This window comes from Sturnira hondurensis, unplaced genomic scaffold (genome assembly GCF_014824575.4).
Source record: "Sturnira hondurensis isolate 20B ecotype Veracruz unplaced genomic scaffold, ASM1482457v3 Scaffold0020119, whole genome shotgun sequence".
Lineage (NCBI taxonomy): Eukaryota > Metazoa > Chordata > Mammalia > Chiroptera > Phyllostomidae > Sturnira > Sturnira hondurensis.
This window is the reverse complement of record NW_028092750.1, coordinates 6201573-6223462: the sequence shown is the minus strand read 5'-3', so window position 1 is coordinate 6223462 and position 21890 is coordinate 6201573. Positions and strand designations below refer to the sequence as shown.

At 45.2% G+C, this 21890-nt stretch overlaps 1 protein-coding gene across 1 annotated transcript; it reads right to left on the bottom strand.

The window, feature by feature from the left end:
* Positions 1-823: 823 nt before the first annotated feature.
* Positions 824-21850, bottom strand: CALR3 (calreticulin 3). Its single transcript, XM_037028906.1, has 10 exons — positions 21693-21850; positions 21454-21555; positions 18879-19082; positions 10840-10934; positions 7814-7990; positions 4881-4988; positions 4662-4793; positions 3440-3532; positions 1826-1993; positions 824-1030 (listed from the first exon to the last, which is right to left on the bottom strand). The coding sequence occupies exons 1-9, from the start codon at positions 21781-21783 to the stop codon at positions 1850-1852; spliced, it is 1146 nt and encodes a 381-aa protein (XP_036884801.1). The 5' UTR covers positions 21784-21850; the 3' UTR covers positions 824-1030; positions 1826-1849.
* Positions 21851-21890: the final 40 nt, after the last annotated feature.

Sequence of the window (21890 nt, the reverse complement as noted above, 5' to 3'; positions counted from 1 at the left end):
AACAAAGCAGCAATACAGCATTGGTGGTCTCTTCCTCGGACTCAGGTTACTGTGAGGATGTACGTCTTGGCAAAGTCCAGCCGGAGCTTCCTCCTATCCCCGCCCACCCTAACAGTTACCTAAGGTTAGTAACTCTAGGAAGCTGATAGTCCCTTTAGGGCTAAAGGTCAAAAGGTGTTACCCAAAACCAGTAATCACTGGGCTCTCACCATTCATGGCTGTTTCTGCCATTTTTGCTAAAGTCATCACTATTGTCACCACTGCCTAAGGTGTTGGCAGAAGCCTGGAAAGAATGGCTGCTCTTCACCTGCCTTCCAACCTCCTTTTAACAGAACATGGGAAACTGATGGGCAATGGTGTCTGGGAAATGTGTGCGGCTTCCAGCCTGGGTGTCAGAGTTCACCAGGGCGATGACAACAGACTTTCCTGCACTTTCTTGGGTGAAAGCAGACACTTGGTTGTGTGAGTCCCACATGGCCGAGTGCCTGGGGTTCCGCCTACTGCTGTGGCCTCCATGCTTGGCAGTGATCATCCATTCTGGGGACTCTCTCACTAGAGTCCATATGATATGCCATGTATAATTTCCAACTTTATATAATTGAAATATCACTTATTTGTAATGTCACTGGATTCCAAATGTCTGCTGCCCTAAATTTGATTATTTCTAACACAGGTTTCTGCAATGAAAATAGGTCTCTTCAAAACAGAAGACTGTGTGACTTTTTTTTTAAAAAAAAGCAAATTATTTGATTTGAAAGAAAAACATTAAACCGAGAAGTAATCACTATTTTCACTTAAGAAAATGAATTTCATTCGTCTTAGAGAGAACAATGGGCACAGAAGTGGGTCGCAGAGTAGGAGGGAGAAGAACACCAGCCTCTTCACGTCACTTTGAACCTCTGTGCGCAAGGTCCGGGTTCTCCAAAACAGCTGGGGCACCAACAGAGCTCACAGCAATTTTCCACGCTGAGGGCACTGGGTGAAGATTTCATACTGAATCCCTGGCCACTTTGGCTCTGTTGGCTCGGCACTGTCCCACAAAGCGAAAGGTCATGGGTTCAATTCTGGATCAGGGCACATGCCTAGGGTTTGGGTTCAGTCCCCTTTCAGGGGGTCTGCGAGAGGCAGCCTATCAATGTTTCTCCCCCTCTCTTTCTCCCTTCCTCCCCCTCATATATTTTTAAAATATTTTTATGGAAATCTTTTTATACAATGTTTATATTTTACAAAATATAAATTTTAAAAATTTAAAATAAATTTAAAAAATATTTTTTAGGAAAAGATTTCATATTGGAAAATTTTCTCATGTTATTAGTAATTTACAAACTGAAGAAATAAGGCATCGTTTCCCCTTTTTCAAAATAAGTTTTACCAACTTTTATTTATAAAACATTTTGGGGGTTAAGAAAAGAGCATTGGGCTCTGACCCGTGTGGCTCAGTGGGTCGGGCATCATCCTGCAAAGTGAAAGGTCACCAGTTTCATCTCCAGTCAGCACATGCCTGGGTTGTGGGTTCAGTCCTGGGGCAGGGTACCTACAATGCTTCTCTCCCTTTCTCCCTCCCTTTCCCCCTCTCTCTAAATAAAAATGAATAAAATCAGTTTGTAAAAAAAAAAGAAAAGCGCATCAGGTTTTTAGCCAGCCTCTCCGCTACCTCTGGCTTCCAGCCCAAAGGTTTGTACATCTTGTGCACAGGGGTGGGGGCCTGAGGAAAACAACAAGAAGCGTAGGAACATTTCTCCAAGAAAACTGGACAAATTACCACATACACAGACATTTGAGCTTTTAAATGTAGATTTAAGTAGAAACAAGGTTTACCAGTCACCTGTATCTGGAGGAGGAGGGGTGACTAAAATTCATCCCTCCTATGAAATCTCCTGAAGTTGTTTGCTTTTCCATCAAACTTGCCCATCAGCAGCTCCTCCTCATCCTCCTCACGGGCCTTCTTCATTTCCTCCTTGGCCTGGATGGCATCCATCTCCCTTTCTGGGCCCTGCAGAAAGAAACAAAGACCCAGGGGCCCAGGGATCATGCTGCCTGGGGGTGGCCGGGCATCAATGTGCCACCTGCGCCTGCCTCCTGAGAGCCTCCACCCCAGGTTGGGCGGCTAAAGAAGAGGCCCCAGGCCACCAGGCCCCAACCCCCGGAACCTGCCAAAGTGACCTTCTGTGGAGAAAAGGTCTTTGCAAATGGGGTTAAATTAAGTATGTTGAGATTATCCTGGATTATCAGGTGGACCCTAAATTCCATCATAACTGTCCTTGAAAGAGAGGTCTGAAACACACACAACACACACAGAAGAGGAGAAACCCACTTCTAGACAGAGGCAGAGGTCAGAGTCATATGGCCACAAACCAGGCAACACCAGAAGCCACCAGGAGCTGGATGAAGCAAGAAAAGGAGCTCCCCTTAGATTCTTGAGAGGGAGTACGGCCCTGCCAACACCTTGATTTCTGCCCCTTAATACTGACTTTGGACTTCTGGCCTCCAGAACTGTGAGGGAATAAATTTCTGTTGTTGGTGTGGGGTTTTTAAAAGATTTTTATTTATTTGCTTTTAGAGAGGAAAAGAGAGGGAGAGAAATTATCAGTATGTGGTTGCCTGTCACGCACCTGCTACTGGGGACCTGGCCTGCAACCCAGGCATGTGCCCTGACTGGGAATGGAACCAGCAACCCTTTAGTTCACAGGCCTGCACTCAATCCACTGAGCCACACCAGCCAGGGCAAATTTGTGTTGTGTTAAGTCAGCCAGTTTGTGGTAATTTGTTATGGCAGCCCCAGGAAATGAACACACCCCCTTCTTTCTGTTCCCAGAGCACATGGGTCCCTGTCCTTCTACCAGCCGACCAGTGAATGGGCAATAAAAGGAAGCCTTAGAGCCTAAATGAGAAAATCCAGGGAACGTAAAATTGGACGACACACTGAAAACTTTTGTTTTTGGCTGGGAGGGATGTTGTGAGCCGGCCTGACCACTCCTGGGCTTGTGTTCACTGAAAGACACATATGGCTGCAACATATGTGACTGCAACAGCCTTATGCATGAAGCCACAGTCCAAAGCCGCCCAAAGCTGCATTGACAGAGAATGGATACATACCTTCCGGATTATTCTTACTGGAAGAATGAGCTGCTGCTGCATGTGATAATACGAATGCACCCCACAACACTGCCTAAATGAGTAAATATTAGACAGCCCCATGTATATGGCTTTCAAAAGGAGGTCAGATTGATCCATGGCGGTAGAATAGCAGTTCCGCTGGGGCAGGCGTCCGCTGGGGGCGGGTGTTCCTCTGAGGGGGCTCCTCAAACTCTGGTAGCATTGTGTTTTGATCTGGGTGGAATGCTCACTAGTAAAAGTTTATCAAGCCCTTTCTTATGTATTAGAGTCAAGTACAGAAATAAAGAAATAATGAAAGAAAAGGTCGTTGCATTCATCGTACCTTCGTTTCACCCCAGGTGGCCTTGCCAAAATTCTTAGCATACTCTTCATCGTCTGTGATCAGGAAATTATCAAAGATGGTTCCGGATCTCACCTGTGGATGAAAATGAGGCATTCCTTACTGATGTGAGAAATGTAACAACTTTTCACCAAGAAACAATTGTATTTTGCTCAGTACTGTGGCAGTGATTAGCTCTCCAAGGCAGCACATGATTAAACCCATTTCTAGAAAGCCCATTCCCTCCAGGGCACTGGTGCTCATGCCTGGCTGCCTATTGGGATCACCAAGAACGTTTTTGAAACTCCGGATGCCTGATCTCAGCCTCAGGGCTACTGGTTTAAATGGTCTGGGAGCTGCCTGGGCATTGAGATTTGAAGAGTGCCCCAATGCCTTGAGCACCCAGTGCTGTTTGAGAACTAGAGCTCGAGAACATCACTGTGCAATGTGCGGGCCATGCACTGGCAGCACCAGCACCACCTGGGCGCCTGGTGGGCCTGCAGAATCTCAAGCTCCAACCACAACCTACTGCATCAGGATCTGCTCTCTTGTGCTAAAGCTGATGGACCCACAGATCAGAGCTCTGGACAGAGGAGTGACAAATTCCCAGGGGGCAGGGAGGCAGACAGGAAATGCCCAGAAGCTGGGAGGTCATCTGTTTTGGCCACAGCTATACATCTCAGGTCCAGGTATGGGTGCCAGGCACACAACAGAAGCTCAAGGAATACCAGCTATGTGAATTAAGAAGTTTAGATTGGCCCTGGCTGGTGTGGCTCAGTGGATTGAGTGCTGGCCTGAAAACCAAAGGGCCAACAGTTTATTTCCTAGGCAGGACACAGGCCTGGGTTGTGGGCCAGGTCCCCAGTGGGGGACACGTGAGAGGCAACCACACACAGATGTTTTTCTCCCTCTCTTCCTCCCTCTCTTCCCCTCTCTCTAAAAATAAATAAATAAAATCTTTAAAAAAAGAAGAAGTGTAGGCTGAAGTTCAGAGTTATTAAACTAAAGCAAATTAAAAAACCCAGTGACCTCCCCTGGCCAGGCAGCTCAGTCAGTCAGAATTGTCCCAGTGCGCCAAGGTTGTGGGTTGACCCCAGTCAGGGCACAAACAAGGCTCAACCAATGAAGGCATAAATAAGTGGAACAACCAATGGATGTTTCCATCTCTCCCCCTCTCTCTTTCTCTCTCTCTCTCTCTCCCTCCTCCAAAAAACAAAACAGTGACCTGCCAAAGCTCCAGCCCGATGGCACCAATGTTCTCAAATTCTGAGAGGTCATATTCCAGCAAATACTTGGTGTTTTTCATCTTTTGATGGAGCCAAACGTCCTCATCTATACCTTCCGGTTTCAGATCCTCCTGCAACAACAAACCATACGTGGCAGACCCCAGTGCGGCAGCAGGGGGCGGTAGTCTGCGAGCGTCCCAGGAAGAAGATGCCCGCACCTGGTATGGAGGCTTCTGCAGCATCGATGCCTGCCAGTCCCCGTCCAGCTCGTGGTTCCAGTCGCTTGGCTTGCTGGCACTGGCATCCAGAAAATGCTTCTCCCAGTCCTTAAAACATTTGTAAGGAAAAAAAAATAGATCTTCAGATTTGAGAAAGGAAATTCTTAGCTACCAGGAGACGGCCAGGCCTGTGAGCTAGGTTGCTATTTTCTCATCTCCTCAGCTTGGTGGTTGGAGGGCCGGACGCTTGGCACCCAGATCCCACTGAGGGTCTCAGGGCCACGCACTGGCAGGAGCTTCTCTCTAACCCCCAACCCCGGCCCGTGGGACTGCAGGACTCTCCCCGTGCTGCTGAGAGAGCTGGCAATGCGGAAAACCTGAAACAGAGGCTACAGGTGAAATGATGGGCAACAAACAGTGGTGGAAGAGGGGGCCGCATGTTCACTGACGGTCAGGTTACGTCTGCTCTATGTCACAATCACACAGGGACTACCCCAGGGAGCAGCTGGACAACTAAGAAAGGTCCCTAGGTAGCACGAGAAAAGAAATTATTACTGAATCCTTTTATAGACATGTAACACTCACATATAACACATTTATATATAATACATATACACAAATGCATATACACATTTATATGCATACATCTATGAATAAGATATAAAAGTATATATGCACATTTATACACACATATGTATTTATATATACACATGTCTATATATAACATATATATGGCATAGTAGGTATTAAAAGAACAGTTGTTAAATGAATGGATGAGAAATAGTTGTTATGGATTAATATTCAAACAAACATATATAAAAACATAAAAGTCATGCACAACGGTGTTTTCTCTTTCAGAACTGAGAAATTGTGAATGATTTTTACTTATTGGTGTTTTCATGGTACTCTGTAATCCATACAGAGTGTTGCCCACTTCTCAGCAATCCACACCTGGGAGTTAGTCACCTCTCCTACTGCTTTCTGCCCAGACCACGGACGGCAACGGTGAGCCCCTGCTGTGTTATGGTCCAGAAAACGGTTACAATCCGTTTTGAGTGGCAGGCTGCCTGGTAGAATTGTGGGTTACCAGATCCTAATGCCACAATGAACTAATTTCTTCAGGAGCTCACAGGCGACTGAGCACAGGGATAAAACACAGCCAGTTCAGAGAGGAGGTTCTGAGAAAATGAGCGGCCTCAGACAGCTGGGCAGGGGTGGGGCTGCAGGGCTTCTCTGCCACCTGTGCCTTGTTTAAAGTAAGTACTCTTTCCAGGTAAAAAAAAAACAAAAACCCTTTTTTGGCTTGTTTTTTAAGATAAGAAAGGGAGGGGGAAACTTGGCTTTTTTTTCCCTTGAGAAATGATGGGAAAACCTTATATGACTGGGATTAACCCTAATCTGAAGTCATTCTCATTGACTGTACACCATGGATTCCAAATTCATGGAACTTAACTTTCTGTGGATAGAATGGATTGCCAAATAATAGTCTCAACAGGATGCTGTTTTGATTTAATAATTACGTTCAGTCTGCAATGAAGTATTTGATTATTAGACAGCAATGCAACTAATACATTATAAGTTGTCAAAAACTGTAAACAGCAGCCCAGTACTCTAGTTATGACAAAGATAACTGCCTTCAGACAAATGGTGCACATTGTGGTGCAGTGTATGATGTTCAAAACAAAGTGTTACAGCAATAAAGAAGCTTAGACTGAAAAAGAAAAGTAGCTGTAGTAGGTAGTTCCCAAAAAGATTTGTCCACGTCCTAAAGCTGGAGATCTGGGATTGCGCTCTGCTCGAAGCAGACCAATTGGATTAGTCAGGTGGACCCTAAATGTCTTCACGAGATAGAAGAGACACAAGAAGAGGAGAAGGCCATATGGAAATGAAGCCAGACACGGGGGTGGGATGCCTACCAGCTAAGTAGTGCCTAAAGGCGACACACAGCTGGGAGAATGTAGAGGAAGGATCCTCCCCAAGAGCCTTCAAAGGGAGCGTGGCCCTGCCAATACATTGCTTTCTAACTCTGGCTTCAAGAAGAACTGTAAGGGAATAGCCCTCGCTGGTGTGGCTCAGTGGATTGAGTGCCAACCTTTGAATCAAAGGGTCACTGGTTCGAATCCCAGTCAGGGCACATGCCTGGGTTGTAGGCCAGGTCCTCAGTGCAGGGCATGCAAGAGGCAACCACATGATGATGTTTCCCTCCCTCTATTTCTCCCTCCCTTCTCCTTTCTCTAAAAATAAATAAATAAAATCTAAAAACAAAAAAAAAGAGAATACATTTCCATTTTTTAAAGCATCTGCTTCATGGCACTTTGTTACAGCAGCTCCCGGACACTCATACATAATTACTGTGTTCACTGATCTTGGTCATCAGTCACAGTGTGCAGCTCCAAAAATACTTCATGTCCAAATGCAGAATAACATTTTAAAAGGTTGCTGATTAGTTTAACTTTGGTTAAAAAGAACAAACACACCCTGGCTTGTGTGGCTCAGTGGATTGAGCTCTGGCCTATGAACCAAAGGGTGGCTGGTTTGATTTCCTGGTTTGATTTCCTGGTTTGATTTCCTGGTTTGATTTCAGGGCAAATGCCTGGGGTGTGGGCCAGGTTCCCAGTAGCAGGTGCTAGAGAGGCCACCACACATTGGTGTTTTCCTCTCTCTTTCCGCCTCCCTTCCCCACTGTCTAAAAATAAGTAAAATCTTCAAATAAAAAATGCTACTTGCTCTGATCTCAAATACTATAAACCTTCTGCACAACGCCTGGAGGCAGGCAGATCTGGGGCTGGTCTCAGCGCACGCAGGCTGGAAAGTGCATTCTGACCATCGGAACATTGTCGTCGTGACCGCCAGCCACGCAGCAATCCTGCAGGACCGAGTACTCACAAAGTTCGCTTGCACACTTTCTAGAGCTATCTGGGCAAAATCCATACCTGGGGTTTGTCCTCCTTCTCCTTGGACTCCGCTGGAGACTTCTCCAACTTCTTCAGTGAGGTTAAGTTCCAGTCATATTCAATGCTGCCGGATTCAATCGTCTGGCCATCAATTTTCACTTCGTAGGTGAGATCTGGTCTTAAGATCAGCGTGTAGAGGTGTGTAAAGCCATCAACCTGCACATTTTAGGGGAGAAAAGGATGACAAAGAGATGTTTCAAGGCAGGTCTGAACATGCAGTTTGTTACCATCAGTCAAAAAGACTTGTTTTCAACAGCAAGAAGAGAGGTTCTGGAAATAGAGGTTGCCTGGACTGTAACAGGGTGTCACCCCCTTGTAGAACACAGCCGCTGGCAGGCTTCTCTTGAGTGGCTGACTCCCTTCCGTGCAAAGATACCAGCTCCCACTCTAACCCCACAGGCGGTTGTGATGGGCGGTCGGTATTACCATGGGACAATGCAGCTGTTTATGAAAAGTTATGTGTAAAACAACGCCCTGTTCTATACCCTGAAAGATTCCAAATGAAGTCCACTCTTTCTAACATGGGAGCGAGCCTCCTGATGCTCTGAGATGTCCAACAGTTGAAGCTCCACGTGGGCAGGCCCAGTGTCTCTCTGGGTCATGGTTAAAGCCCTGGGCTGGACACAAGGACAGCATTTAACAAAGACGCAATTAAGGAGCAGAGAGAGGTGGGTGGTGGGGGCCTGGGGAGGCTGAGGGTGCCCAGGACATGACAGCAGTGGAGAGGGCTCTGGCAGAGCATACCCCAGCAGGAGTTCTCAAAGTGGGGCCCCACAGCATCAGCATCGCGCCCCCAGGTGACCCTGACCTGCTGCATCGAAACCTGGAGGACCTCCAATCACTTTCACAGGCCCTCCAGGGACACTGGCCCTGCTCAGGTTTAGGAGCCACTGCCCCAGCACCTCACAGGGTCTGTGTCAGGAGGGTTCTCTCCCGCCAAGAGCCAAAGCTAAAGGCCTCTTCAGTTCCCATCTGCTCTGCCCTGCTGGGCAGGCCACTGCTGTCCACACAGAAACAAATGGCTCTGTCCAGGACCAATACTACAGTCCGCTTGGTGGGACAGCTGAGCACCCGCTTCACCCAGTGCTCTCCCCCTGCTCTCTGTGGGCCTTTCTCTCAACTCCCTTTCCTAATTTAGACTTTAGGCTCCCTAGCCCCATTGCTGGAGTCCCCCAGGATTTGGCTATCAGAGCAAAATAGCTCTGCAGAGCCTCCTGGGGATCACATCTACTCCCACATATATGCAAAATGCATGGAAAGACATCTTTAATCCCAACCACCAGCCTGAGCTTCAGTCCCCAGTGTCCAACAAATTATTGACACCTCTACCTAGATGTCTGCCAGGATTTCACACCCAACTGTTCAAACACACCTCCCAGTCTTCCCTGGTCCCCTGCTTGGCCTGTTTTTATTCTGATTAGCAGCAATGCTGCTGAGAGTCATCGTCCACATCCTCAGTATGCCCATTCCCAACATCACAAAATCCTCTGGACCCCACTCCTGGATTATCTGTCAAAACCCACATCATCAGTAGGTGCAACTCCTGTGGTCTTAATTCCACCAGAGCCGTGGGCTGACAATCTCACCCATCTCCCTGCCTGTTGATCACCCTGTCCCTCCACCCACCTTCTCCAGAACATCTGGACTGTTTTTCTCACATGCAGATCAGACCCCTTGAAGGCTGTTCACTGCCTGCAGGAGAGGTCTCACCCTTTCTTTCCAGCATCACAGAATGAATCAGAACCCCCGTGAAAGTAATGGTACTCCTCACCGGGAAGCCCAGAATGCTGACTAGCTGCTGCGAATCAGTGCTCCTTCAGCAGATGTGTCTCACTTTTTAACAGGTCGCAGAAACAGCAACACACTCCGGAGGGAGTCATCAGCCTACGGTGTCTCTCAGGGCCCTGGAGGCTTGTGCCTCCCAGGCCTGATCTGGGCTGGACCTCACAGCCTCTACAGCATCCGTGCCACAAACTGAGGTGCAAAATTGAACAACATCTCCGGAAGCAATCGTAAAGACCTGCCCTTCGGTTCAAACACCAAGTGGGAGGAGGAAGACTTGGATTGTGGGTTTCCTGTCGCCCCATTGGAGGGCTGTCAGGCCAAGGCACGCGTGTGGAGAGGGGAGCTCACATCCCAGTGACCCACAACATCAGTGGGTGGGACCCCTAGAGGGGCTGTGCTGCCAATGGAGAAGCACGGGGGTTTGCGAAGAGGTCTGTTGCCTCTGCTACGATTAGGACTGAGCAAGGGGCAGTCACGGGGGCTTCCACTCCACGCTGTCAGTGATCTTGAAATGCACTGGGGCCTTCCGCCCAGATTCATCCAGATTCACAGAAGCCTCTAATGTTGGAGCTCTGGGCCGTGGACGTGCCTCAGGGGAGGAGTCTCTGCTGCTTGGTGCTCACAGTCAAATGAGGGGAGACATTGGGGAACACACCTCCCCTCCACAGGCCCACATGCCAGGGACTTAACACAAGCTGCCTCTTTGGAAAAGCCCCAGGCCGGGGCTTATAAAGTGGCCCCAGGACCTAAAGAGTCATTTTCACAGATATCACTGGCTAAAAAGGTGAGAGGATATGCTTTCATTTTAGAAATACTCCTATTTCTAAGTGTTTGGGTATTTTGAAGATTAATTCCTCCGGGTTGGTTTTCAGGAAGAAAGGAATGAAATCAGGACTATTTCATTCCTTAGGGATGATGGGAATAGCTAAAATGGACCACCCTGTTGTACCCTGATGGGGCAAATTATAAATGGATGTCATGGCTCATAGTAAAAAGAGGGTATGCCTCCTGATGGAGAGAAACTCCAGAAACTAGATGGAAGCAGTGGACAAGTGTCTCTAATGGGCCCGCTGGGCTGGAGAGCTGGAACAGAGACACGTTCACCAAGACCCGTCCCTGGCTCACTTAGATGTTTTACGATCAAAACTATTTTCTCTAAACTTATGTTATGATCTGACAAGAGTTAACACTATCGCTGATTTGCATACAGAACCATTTACCTTACACCTGATAGGTTTCTTGTTTGAGTGATACTGATTCTTGAAATGTAAAATAACATGAACTTTCTTGATATCAAATCCACAAATATCAGGTCCTGTAAAAAAAAAACAACAATACATTAGCTGCTCTCCATTTCCTTGCGTCACCACGGGATACCCCACCTGTCGTCCCGAAGTAATATCCAAGGCACAGGAAGCTCACATGTCCAGGAACAAGCCGATCTACAGATGAAATCTGTATCTGTATCTCATGGAGATACTAAATGGGCAGCGATACCCTTCTCAGGTCAGGCCACTTCTCTGTTGCCCGCAGCCACTTTGGACTCAGTGTAAACTAGCATGTGAGTAAGAAAAGGAGGGTTTAAGAGCCTAGTAAGCATCCTGGACGTGCTGCCTGAGTCTGGGGCCCTTGTTCTGAAGCTCTAACTAGTGTGCCTGTGCCCAGGTGAGGTCTTCGGAGCTGGGCTGATTGGATCCGACCCCAGCTCTCATCCACTGTGCTGAAACATAGTTGCAACTACGCAGCCTCCCCTGCTTCAGTGTTAACCTTGACTTCACAAATCTATTTTGCCCATTAAATGGGCCAATGTGTTTAAAATTCAATACTCATTGCTGTTAATGTTATGCCCTGAGGCAACACACACGTTTTTAATGATAACCAACCCCAAATCGTAAGCAAAGGAGAGACTGTGATCAGTAGTTAGGTTCCGATGAACTGTAAAATCTAGAGAGTCCTATTCGAAAGTTACCGATTTTTTAACTGACACGGGGTTCAGTGCACTCCCCTTCCTGGAAGCGCTCCCGCACCTTTCCCTCCCCCATCTTCTTCCGCCGACAGGCGTGCATCCCCACACTATAGGGACCCCACGAGACTTGCCGCCGTGGGGACAATGGGCCGCAGCAGCTCACCCAGGGCTAATAACCCTGGAGCCCATCTCCAAGGCCCCTTTACTCTGGCTTCCCAGGGCGCTGACAGCTGCCCCACCTAGGATCTCTCCTGCTGCTTCTTCTGTCCTAAGTCCTTCTTGTTTCACTGTGCCGACTTTTACTAAACGTGTTCTCAAAATCAAGTGATAAAATTAAATGAAAAACAATTGGCACATGGTTTGGTTTCACTCACCCAGGAACTGGACTGTGGTAGGACACTACATTCCCTGACTAAAGATTTCTGAACATACAAAACAAGGTTTGCAGAAGGAACCTAGAAAATTCATCAAAACTCTGTGACTCCCTTACTATGGCTTCACTGACCTTCAGCCTTCGGAAGGTGCTAAAGCATCAGCCAGCCGTCTCCAATTGCATTCTGCCACTGACCCTGGCCTGCACCCGCCCTGGGGACTCTGTGAGGCAACCCCATATAAACAAGCCGATGACTGTGATCTTCTCTAGAATTCACAGTATGGACCTCCAGAATAAATGAGAGATCCAGGCTGCATGTAATTAAAGAATGTTATCAATTTGCCAGAGTACAGGAGACAATGAACTTGGAAGTGGCGCCCTGAGGGACTGACAACACGTCTGTCTCCCAGCTGAATTCTCAGAGGACATTTGTTTATGTACTTTCCTCTTTTGTTTTCCCTGGAAATCATTCCAGTTCCATTTTTAAAACAAAAGTGATGTGAATTATTTGTATGAAAGTCTACTGCTTCAGAATTAAAATATGAAATTTATTTTTCCTTAGAAATTCCCACTCTATTCCTAAACACCTACATTCTTTTAATATTAAATTAAGCTTCAGAACACACCCTGAAAATCTGGACATTTTCTGTTAATGCCAATCATAAAATATTTATACACATAATGGATTTTTTTTTTCTGAGGAAATAGGGTGGACAGAAGGACTTTGAAGACAGGCTGCTCTGACTTTGGGCAAGGACTGTAATGATTCCAAGTGTCAGCTTTCTCATTTGCAAAGTTGGGGCTGTGTTCCCTCGGTCCTAGGGTTTCATGCACGCTCTGAGGTTGTACGTGGAAGGCCTGGCCAGAGCCCAACAAAGTGCACTTCTCCCCGCCCTTCAACCCCACGAGCTTCAGCAAGCGGCTCTGCCAGCAGAGGTTACGGCTGAGACGTCACAGAGACACGCTCCAACAGTGACAGAGCGGGTTGGAGTGCAATGAGACTGGGTTTAAGTTAAAAGCAAAACTAATACAGAAACTTTTAAATTTTATTTGTTATTATTTTAATGTTTTTATTACATGTTTCATAAACATTTCTTTTTTTAACTCCAAAGTATGCTGCTTCACAACCCAGATAGAGTAGACATGCTACATAGATTTAAAAACAGTATTTTGGTGACTATTCTGTTTATCAAACCTAAATCAAATTTTTAAAAAATATTTTATTTATTTATTTTTAGAGAGAGGGGAAGGGAAGGAGAAGGAGTGGGAGAGAAACATCAATCAATGTATGGTTGCCTCTCACGTGTCCCCTACTGGGGACCTGGCCCCAAACCCAGGCATGTGCCCTGACTGGGAATTGAACCAGTGACCCTTTGCTTCACCGGCCCCTGCTCAATCCAGTGAGCTAATCCACTTTTTTTTTTCTAAATCGAATTTTTGTGAAATCAGCTCTAATTCAACAGGTCGTATTTTTTGCCAGCTGTCTCTGCCACCCATTTTAAAGAGAATAACAAAACCAAAACATTTTGATTTCTTTTTACATCAAAATAAAGACTTTTACCACTCCACATTTTAAACTCAAGAGTAAATGCAAGGCACTGCAGAGGAGAAAGGACTGTGGGAGGGGCATTGGGGACTGCAGTCTGGGGAAACTGGACCCATCGCATGCTGTGGCCTTGGAGAAGGCACCTTGCTCTCCAAAAAGACAGAGCAGAGTTCTATCTAAATTTAATAACTAATCTGGTATCTAAGAAAAAATAAAGAATATGTAATATTCCTTCTATTTCTACAATGACACAATGACCAGCTGTGCATATAAATAGAAGTCTAGCATACCCAGGCATCTACAGCCTGATGCTGACCATGATAAATTCAGAGATAAGTATGGTAAAACTACAAGGACATTTTGCAAGACAAATGTGTCAGATGAGGGAAAAGAATTTTAAAGAATGAGTCCCCAAATTTGGATTGTGGATAGGTTTTTTTTCACTTGTATGACACATTAGATTTACCATCTTGACCATTTTTAAGTACCCAGGTTAGTGGTACCAAACACACTCACACCGCTGTGCAACCATTGCCACTGTTCTATCTCCACCTCCCTCTTCATTTTGCAAAATGGAAACTCTATACCCATTAAACACTAACGCTACCTTTGCTCCTTTCCCAGCCCCTGGCACCTACCATTCCACATTCTGTCTCTACGACCTTGACTAATCTAAGTAACTCATATTAGTGGAATAATCAAATATGTGGTCTTTTAAAAAAGATTTCATTTACTTTTAGAGAGACGGTAAGGGAAGGAGAAAGAGAGAAATGTCAGTGTGCGACAGATACATTGATAGGTTGCCTCTCACACGTCCCCAATTGGGAACCTGGCCTGCAACCCAGGCATGTGCCCTGCCTGGGAATTGAACTGGTGACCTCCCAGTTTGCAGGCCAGTGCTCAATCCACTGGGCCACACTAGCCAGGGCAAAATATGTGATCTTTATGACTTCCTTCTTTCACATACAATAATGCCTTCAAGGTTCACCCATGTGGTAGCACGTATTAGGATTTCGTCCCTTTTTAAGGCTGAGTGATATTCCAGTGTGAGAATGTACCACATTTTGTCTATCCATTCATCTGTCCATGGACATGGCCTGAGTCCTCCACTTTTTCAAGGTTGTTTTGGCTATTCAGAGTCTCTTGAGATTCCATATGGATTTTAGGATGGGTTTTTCTATTTCTGCAAATAAAAAAAAATCCCTGGAGTTTTGATAGGGATTGGATTGAATCTGTAGATCATTTTGGGCAGTGTGGACATCTTAACAATATTAAATCTTCCAGTCCATAAATGTGGGATGTTTCCATTTACTTAATTTCTTTCAGTAATATTCTGTAGTTTTCATTTTATAAGACTTTTGCCTCTGTAGTTATATTAATTCCTAAGTATTTTACTCTTTTGGATGCTATTGTAGATGAAACTGTTTTTGTAATTTGTTTTTCAGATTATTATTCATCAGCTATAGAAATGCAACATTTTTTTGTATGTTGACTTTGTATCCTGCTACTTTGATGAATTTACTCATTCGTTCTAATAGGTCTCTTTGGTGCAATCTTTAGGGTTTTCTGCATACTGGATTGTATCATCTGAATTTTTCTTTCTTCCTAGTTTGGATGCCTTTCTTTCTTTTTCTTGTCCAAATGCTCTGACCAGAACTTTCAGCACTGGGTTGAATAAAAGTGGTGAAAGAGAATATCCTTGTCTTGTTCCTGATCTTAAGAGGAAAAGCTTTCATTCCATCACCATTGAGTGTGCTGTTTGCTGTGGGTTTTTCACTTTTATTATGTTGAGGTAGTTTCCTCGTTTGTTGAGGATTTTTATCATGAGAGGGTGTTGAGTTTTATCAAATGCTTTTTCTGCATCAGTTGTAAGGATCGTGCTGCCCCCACTTCATTCTGTTGATGTGGCATCATTTGACTGATGTTAGTCTGTCAAACCATCCTTGCAGTCCAGGAATGAACGCTGGCAGGTCATGGTCTGCATGTAACCCTTTTACTGTGCTGCTGAATTCCCTTTACTAGTGTTTGGTTGAGGATTTTTGCCTCAAGGTTTACAAAAGCTATTTTCTTTACAGTGTCTTTGTCTGGTTTTTGTATCAGGGCAATGTTGGTTTCATAGAATGAGTTAGAAAGTCTATCCTCCACTTCAATTTTTTGGAAAAGTTTGAGGATTGATTACTGTCTGGTGTCCTTTCATTTCACCTTGTAGGACTCCCTTGAGCATTTCTCGCAAGGCAAGTGTAATGGTCATGAATTCCCTCAGCTTCTGCGTACTGGGGAATGCCTTACTTTCTCTCACTCTTTTGAAGGACAGTTTTGCCAGATGTAATTCTTGGCTGACAGTTTCTTTTAGCACTTTGGATATATCAGCCCACTGCCTTCTGGCCTCCAAAGTTCCTATTCAGAAACCTGCACATCATCTTATTCAGAATCCCTTGGATGTGATGACTCATGTCTTTATCTTTTGAAAATTTGATTATATTATGTGTCACAGTGTGGGTTTTTTCAGATTCACCTTACTTACAGTCCCTTGACCTTCTTGGATATTTACATTTATGTATGTCATCATATTTGGGAAATTTTCTCATTATTTTTTCCAAATATTTTCTCTCTGCCCCCTTTCCTCTCTCTCCTCCTCCCGGGACTCCCACAATGCACGTTGGTCTGTTTGATGGTGTCCAGTGGCCCCATAGACTCTGTTCACTTTTCTTCACTCTTTTTTCTTTCTGCTTCTCAGCCATGGTCATGTCCATCGTCTCACCTTCAAGTTTGCTGATTCTTTCTCCTGTCTGTTCAAATCTGCCTTTGATTCCCCTCTAGTGATTTTTTTTGTTTTTATTTTATATTTTTCAGCTCCGGAATTTTTTAGGTTTTCTATATCCTTTTGTTATTTCTATTTGCTCATATATTATTTTCTTAACTTTATCCACATCTTTTAGTTTTTTTGTGTCTTTTTTTGCATTTTTCATTTTTCTAAGTCTTTATCTAATAGATCTGCCATCAGGTCATTTTCTGGAATAGTTCATGTTATTTTTTTTCATTTCAATGAACCACACGTCTGTATGCCATGCGGTTATTTGTTGAGCACTGAACATTTGAATCTAATAATGTGGTAGCTCTGGCAATCAGACTCTACTCCTTCCCAGGGTTTCATGTTCTATTTTTTTTATTATTATTGATTTTTGCAGGCTGTCTCTGTGCCAAGGGTCATCCTGAGGTATAAACTTAAGGTTTTCTCAGGTCATTTCTGAGTCTTTCCCTGAACATGTGTGATCAATATCTAATTTTCCCTGCGTACTGTTTTTTTTTCTAAAATAATTTTTTAAAATGTATTTATTGATTTTTAGAGAGAAAGAGAGACAGAGACAGACACTGATTTGTTGTTCCACTTACTTATGCATCCATTGGTCGATTCTCTTTTTTAATATTTTATTTATTTATCTTTAGAGGGGAAGGGAAGGAGAGAGGAAGAGAAATACCAATGTATGGTTGCTTCTTGTGCATCCCCTGCTGGGAAGTAGCCCCTGCCGGGAACTGGCCCGCAACCCAGGCATGTGCCCTGACTGGGAATCGAACCGTGATCATCTGGTTCACAGGCCCACGCTCAATCCACTGAGCTACACCAGCCAGGGCCATTGGTTGATTTTTGTATGTGGCCTGACTGGGGAATGAACCCACGACCTTGATGTATTGGGATGATACTCTAACCAACTGAGCTACTGGGCCAGGGCTACAGTTTTGCTTTTGTTTTTAATGTCCTGGGTTTTTAAAATTTATTTATTTATTTATTTTTAGAGAGAGGGAAAGGGAAGGAGAGAGAGGGAGAGAAACATCAATGGGTGGTTGCCTCTCACGTGGCCCCCACTGGGGACCTGGCCTGCAATCCAGGCATGTGCCCTGACTGGGATTGAACCAGCGACCCTTTGGTTCGCAGCCCACACTCAATCCACTGAGCCACACCAGCCAGGGCTTAATGTCCTAGTTTTTCATGTCTGGCTTCCTAAAGAAAGAAAGGTAAAATATGAGAGCAGGGGAGAAGGGTGCTGGCCCTTTATTTGGCTGGATGGGGAGAGGATTACCACAGTGAGGGGAGGGACGACGACGACTGCCCATCACTTTTTCTGCACCTGTGTGACCAGAAGCAGCAATCAGTGGCCAGAGCTTAGAACCCTGGCATTTGGAGGACAGAGTCCTTTTTGCCCACCCTGGCTCCTGCACGCTATGTGTAAGCTGCTCCCGGAACACTTGCACAGCTGCCTGTGGTTCGGGTGGAAGATGGGTAGATGCTACTGTGAAGGCCAAAGTGGACTGAGATGAACCTTCCCAGCCTGGAAGTTGCAATCCTTTCACAGATTCCAGAGTTCCAAAATACTTAAATCTGACAGATTCTGCCAGTACAATTGTTGTCTAGGTGGGGAGACAGATTGCTGGTGCTTCCTATTCTGCCATCTTCCCAGAATCCTCTTCATTCATAAAGCTTTTTGATCCACAGACTTAAGTTCTGTCTAGTTCCCAAGGCCCAGTGTGGTCTCTTCCCATTCCAGCACAGATGTTATTGCTTTATAGATGTTTTAAATATGTTATTTACTTACTTTTAGAGAGAGGGGAAGGGAGAGAGAAAAACAAAGATGTGTAAGAGATACATTGATCGGTTTATCTGTCATCTGGGGCCCTGGCCCACAACCCAGGCACGTGCCCTGCCTGGGAACAGAACTGGTGACCTTTCAGTTTGCAGGCGGGCACTCAATCCACTGAGCCACACAAGCCAGGGCCCAGCACAAATTTTAATCAAGTTCCCCTGGTGTCAGGAGACATTTAATGGATTCCAAAGTTGGCAAGCTTTTTCCGTAAGGGGCAAGACAGTAAATATTTTTGCCTTTGGGGGCCACATGGCCTCCGTTACAGTGACTCGACTCTGACACTGCTGCTCAAAAGCGGCTCTAGACAAACGCGAATCAACTGAGTGAGGCCACATCCTAGTAAAACTTCACTTGGACACTGAAATTTGAGTTTAGCATTGTTTTCATGGGTCCAAAATATTATCCTTCTTAAGATTTTTTTTCAATACATCAAAAATGTTAAAACCCATTCTCAGCCCACAGGCCATAACAGACACAGGCTATAGGCTGATTTGGCCCCTGGGCAAGGTTTTCTGACTCCTGATATATTCAGAATACTTTTGTCTACATTAATGATAAATAAGTAACTTTCTCAAAAGCATAATAGAATGATACGGTTCCCTTTTTATAATATTAACTAGGTTTAGCAGTACTAAAAACCTTTGGTCAGATGCACCCAATACTATTTCAGCAATCTTAGTCTAAGGACCCTGCAAAGTCACCAGACATGGCTGCATCGGACTGCCTGAACTCACCGAACATAATATAGTACGGGGACTTTCCGCTCAGGTTCTTCTGATCCACATCCGCAGGGAAGATCTTAATGTAGCCCCCTCCACAGTCCATCTTCTGCTCGTGTTTCACTGTGTACTGGATGACCAGTGTCTTCCCTTTATTGCTAAATGGTTTGAACCGTGCAGAGATGGCATAGAATCGGCTGTTTTGAGTGGTTTGCAGACCTTCAAACAAAAACACTCATGAAAGATTAGGAATGACACACTGCTCAGTGATGCAGGGAATCAAATGACTGTCTTTCCCCTCCTCCCAATAATAAACTTCCTAACCATCCACATCCATCCAGTGTCCGTAGCTCATTTGGGCAGTAACATACCACACGCACACCACCAACGAACCGGTTCTCTGATGCCACAGAAGTTCTGGTTGATGCACTCAGAGGCCTCTGTACTTAATATACCACTATTATGCCTTACCTTGTAAAAACACTTCAGCTCTGAATAACAAACATGCATTCTAATGATAAATAAAAGGCTAATTTTGCTTCCATTCATCTTCCAAGGGGTGGGAATAAACAAGGAAGACTGTGTAGCAACCGAATTAAAACACAAAGCATTCTACTTTTTCCCCTTAATTCTTGTCTTAAAACAGTGACTTAAGAGACATAACAGCAGGTGAAGGACAGAGTGTCAAGGTGTGAAGAAGTGCCTCACTGCACTGGGTGCGTGGCTCATGGGTGTCATTTTTATGAAGAGACCATCCTTTGTCATATGAATCATCTTATAATTGTTTTATAAGTTTAGGTGTTCCCTTTGATACTATAACCCCCTCTTCAGTAGCCACTAGGCTCTGTACCAAGTCCATATATTGCACTGGAATTCATCACACACACCTGAAAACACAGCCAGTCTTGTTATAACCTTCCCTCCCTTGCTCCATACTCTGGCCCCGGAGCTGCCTATGCTGAGTCCTCACAAACGAACTTGGCATTTGTATCATACACCCTGAACTCATGGCTGAACTCCCTACTCCCACACCTCTGTTGGTATCTTTCATCTTCCCTCACCTTTCCCTTCCTCCTCCCTTGGCCCCTTCCACTGAGGCCATTGCTAAGGCCATATGCTTTGCCATCTCCCTCCTTATCTTAACACCCTCCTCTGCCACCTCCATGGTCTCTCACCACCTCCCATCTCTGACTGTTCATTTTTCCAACAGTGACTTCTACATCATGGTCCTGGGAGACTGCAACAGAAGGGGCCAAATTAACCTGTATCCTCCCGCCTTGCCCATGTCTGCACTCAGTGGGCCTGCGCTGGAGTGAACAAAATGCACAGATCTCAGGATTCCAGGGTGGAGGAATGAAAAACATGGCAGAAAAACCCAAGTGACTGTAATGGACCCTATCCTTACACAAGCTTCACAGAATCACCTGTTTGCCTTCACTCCATTTTTTGCCATAGAGCCTGAATTTTGACCAACTCTTTGGGTCCACATGTGACCTATAAAACGGTGTGTATACAACAGAAAACCAGACAGGGAGGGCAACATTGGAGTAACAGGCCCGAGATAAAGGTGAGGAAGAGGGAAATTTTTCATCTAAATCATGAGTAGGCACACTTTCTGTAAGGCCAGAGTAAATATTTCACACTTTGTCGGCTATTTGGTCTCTGTCTCAACTATTCAATTCTGTCTTTGCAGTATGAAAGCAGCTATGAACTGTGTGCAAATGAATGATCATGGCTGTGTTCCATTAAAGCTTTATTAGCGCTGGCCAGGTAGCTCAGTTGGTTAGAGCATCCTCCAATATGCCAAGGTTGCTGGTTCCACCCCCAATCAGGGCAGTATGAGAATTAACCAATGAATGAATAAATAAGTGGAACAACAAATCAATGTCTGTCTATCATAAATTTTAAAAATTTAAAAAACGTTATGGACATTGCAATTTTGTACATTTCATCAACTTCTATGTAATTTTTAAGGGTCACATGATATTATTCCCCTTTTGAGTTTCCCTTAGCAATTATAAAGTGTAAAAACCATTCTCAGGTTGCTGGACTTACAAACAAACAAAACCACAAGCAGGAGGCGTGCTGTATTTTGTCCACCTTTGATCATCAGGAATGAGAAGCAGCTAGAATTGAGTTTGTCCTTGGAACCAGGACGCTACTGATTTGGAGGGTGAGGGTATAAGGGAGTCCTCTGGGTGGGGCTGAAAATGTTTCATAGCATGACCTGCGTGTAGATATAAACATTCATCCTGTGGTACCCCCTAAGATCTGTACGCTTGACAGCATTTAACTTTTACCTCGTTTTCTTTTTCCTTCTTAAAATGAAAATAAAAATAAGAAATATCCTTTTTTTCCTCCTCGGGGCAAGGCCCAGGAGTCTCACAGTGCATACAAAATGGGGTGCTCTGGGCAAGTGAAAAAAAAAACGAGAGAGAAAACAAGAAACAATGCCAGACTCTATACAAGCCTTAGTTTCCTAACCTGTGAATGCGAGTAGGAGCTGTTACGGGTGAGCCAAACCTACCTTGAATGGTTGTTATGGGGGATTTAACATTTAGCTTAGTTTTCTCAAGCACCCTAAACTAACCTTTGTCTTTCTCTTTATGGCCGTAAAATTTCCCCGAAGAGAGTCTAAAATACCCAAATTGGGTGTCATTAGTGGATTGCACCCATCGGTTCCTCCAGCGTTCTGTTGGGGGGGAAACAAAACCGGTTAGGACTGAAAACTTAATCCGGGTGGTGGACCAAATGCGACTCGAGCCACCCATTGGGCATCAGGGAATTGGGGAATTTACGACCCCGCTACCACGGGTGTCGACCCTTCACCTCCGTCTAGAAACTCTTCCTGGAAGTAGATGGTGGCCAGCGCCACACGCAGCACGCAGATCGCAAAGAGGAGGACCCGAGCCGGGGCCATGGAAAGTGTGCGGAACTTCTGCTAACAGCCCCTTTGCTCCCAGCGGTATCTGCCGCGCGCTGGACCTGTCCCTCCCTGAACTACGACACCCGTCACACCTCGCAATT

Coding starts and splice junctions, on each gene's coding strand:
- CALR3 (XM_037028906.1), bottom strand. CDS start 21,783: ATGGCCCCGGCTCGGGTCCTCCTCTTTGCGATCTGCGTGCTGCGTGTG. Junction 19,083..21,453: donor CCATAAAGAGAAAGACAAAG/GTTAGTTTAGGG, acceptor TTTTGTTTGAAG/GTCTGCAAACCACTCAAAAC. Junction 3,533..4,661: donor TCGGGCTGGAGCTTTGGCAG/GTCACTGTTTTG, acceptor TTTCATCCACAG/GTGAGATCCGGAACCATCTT.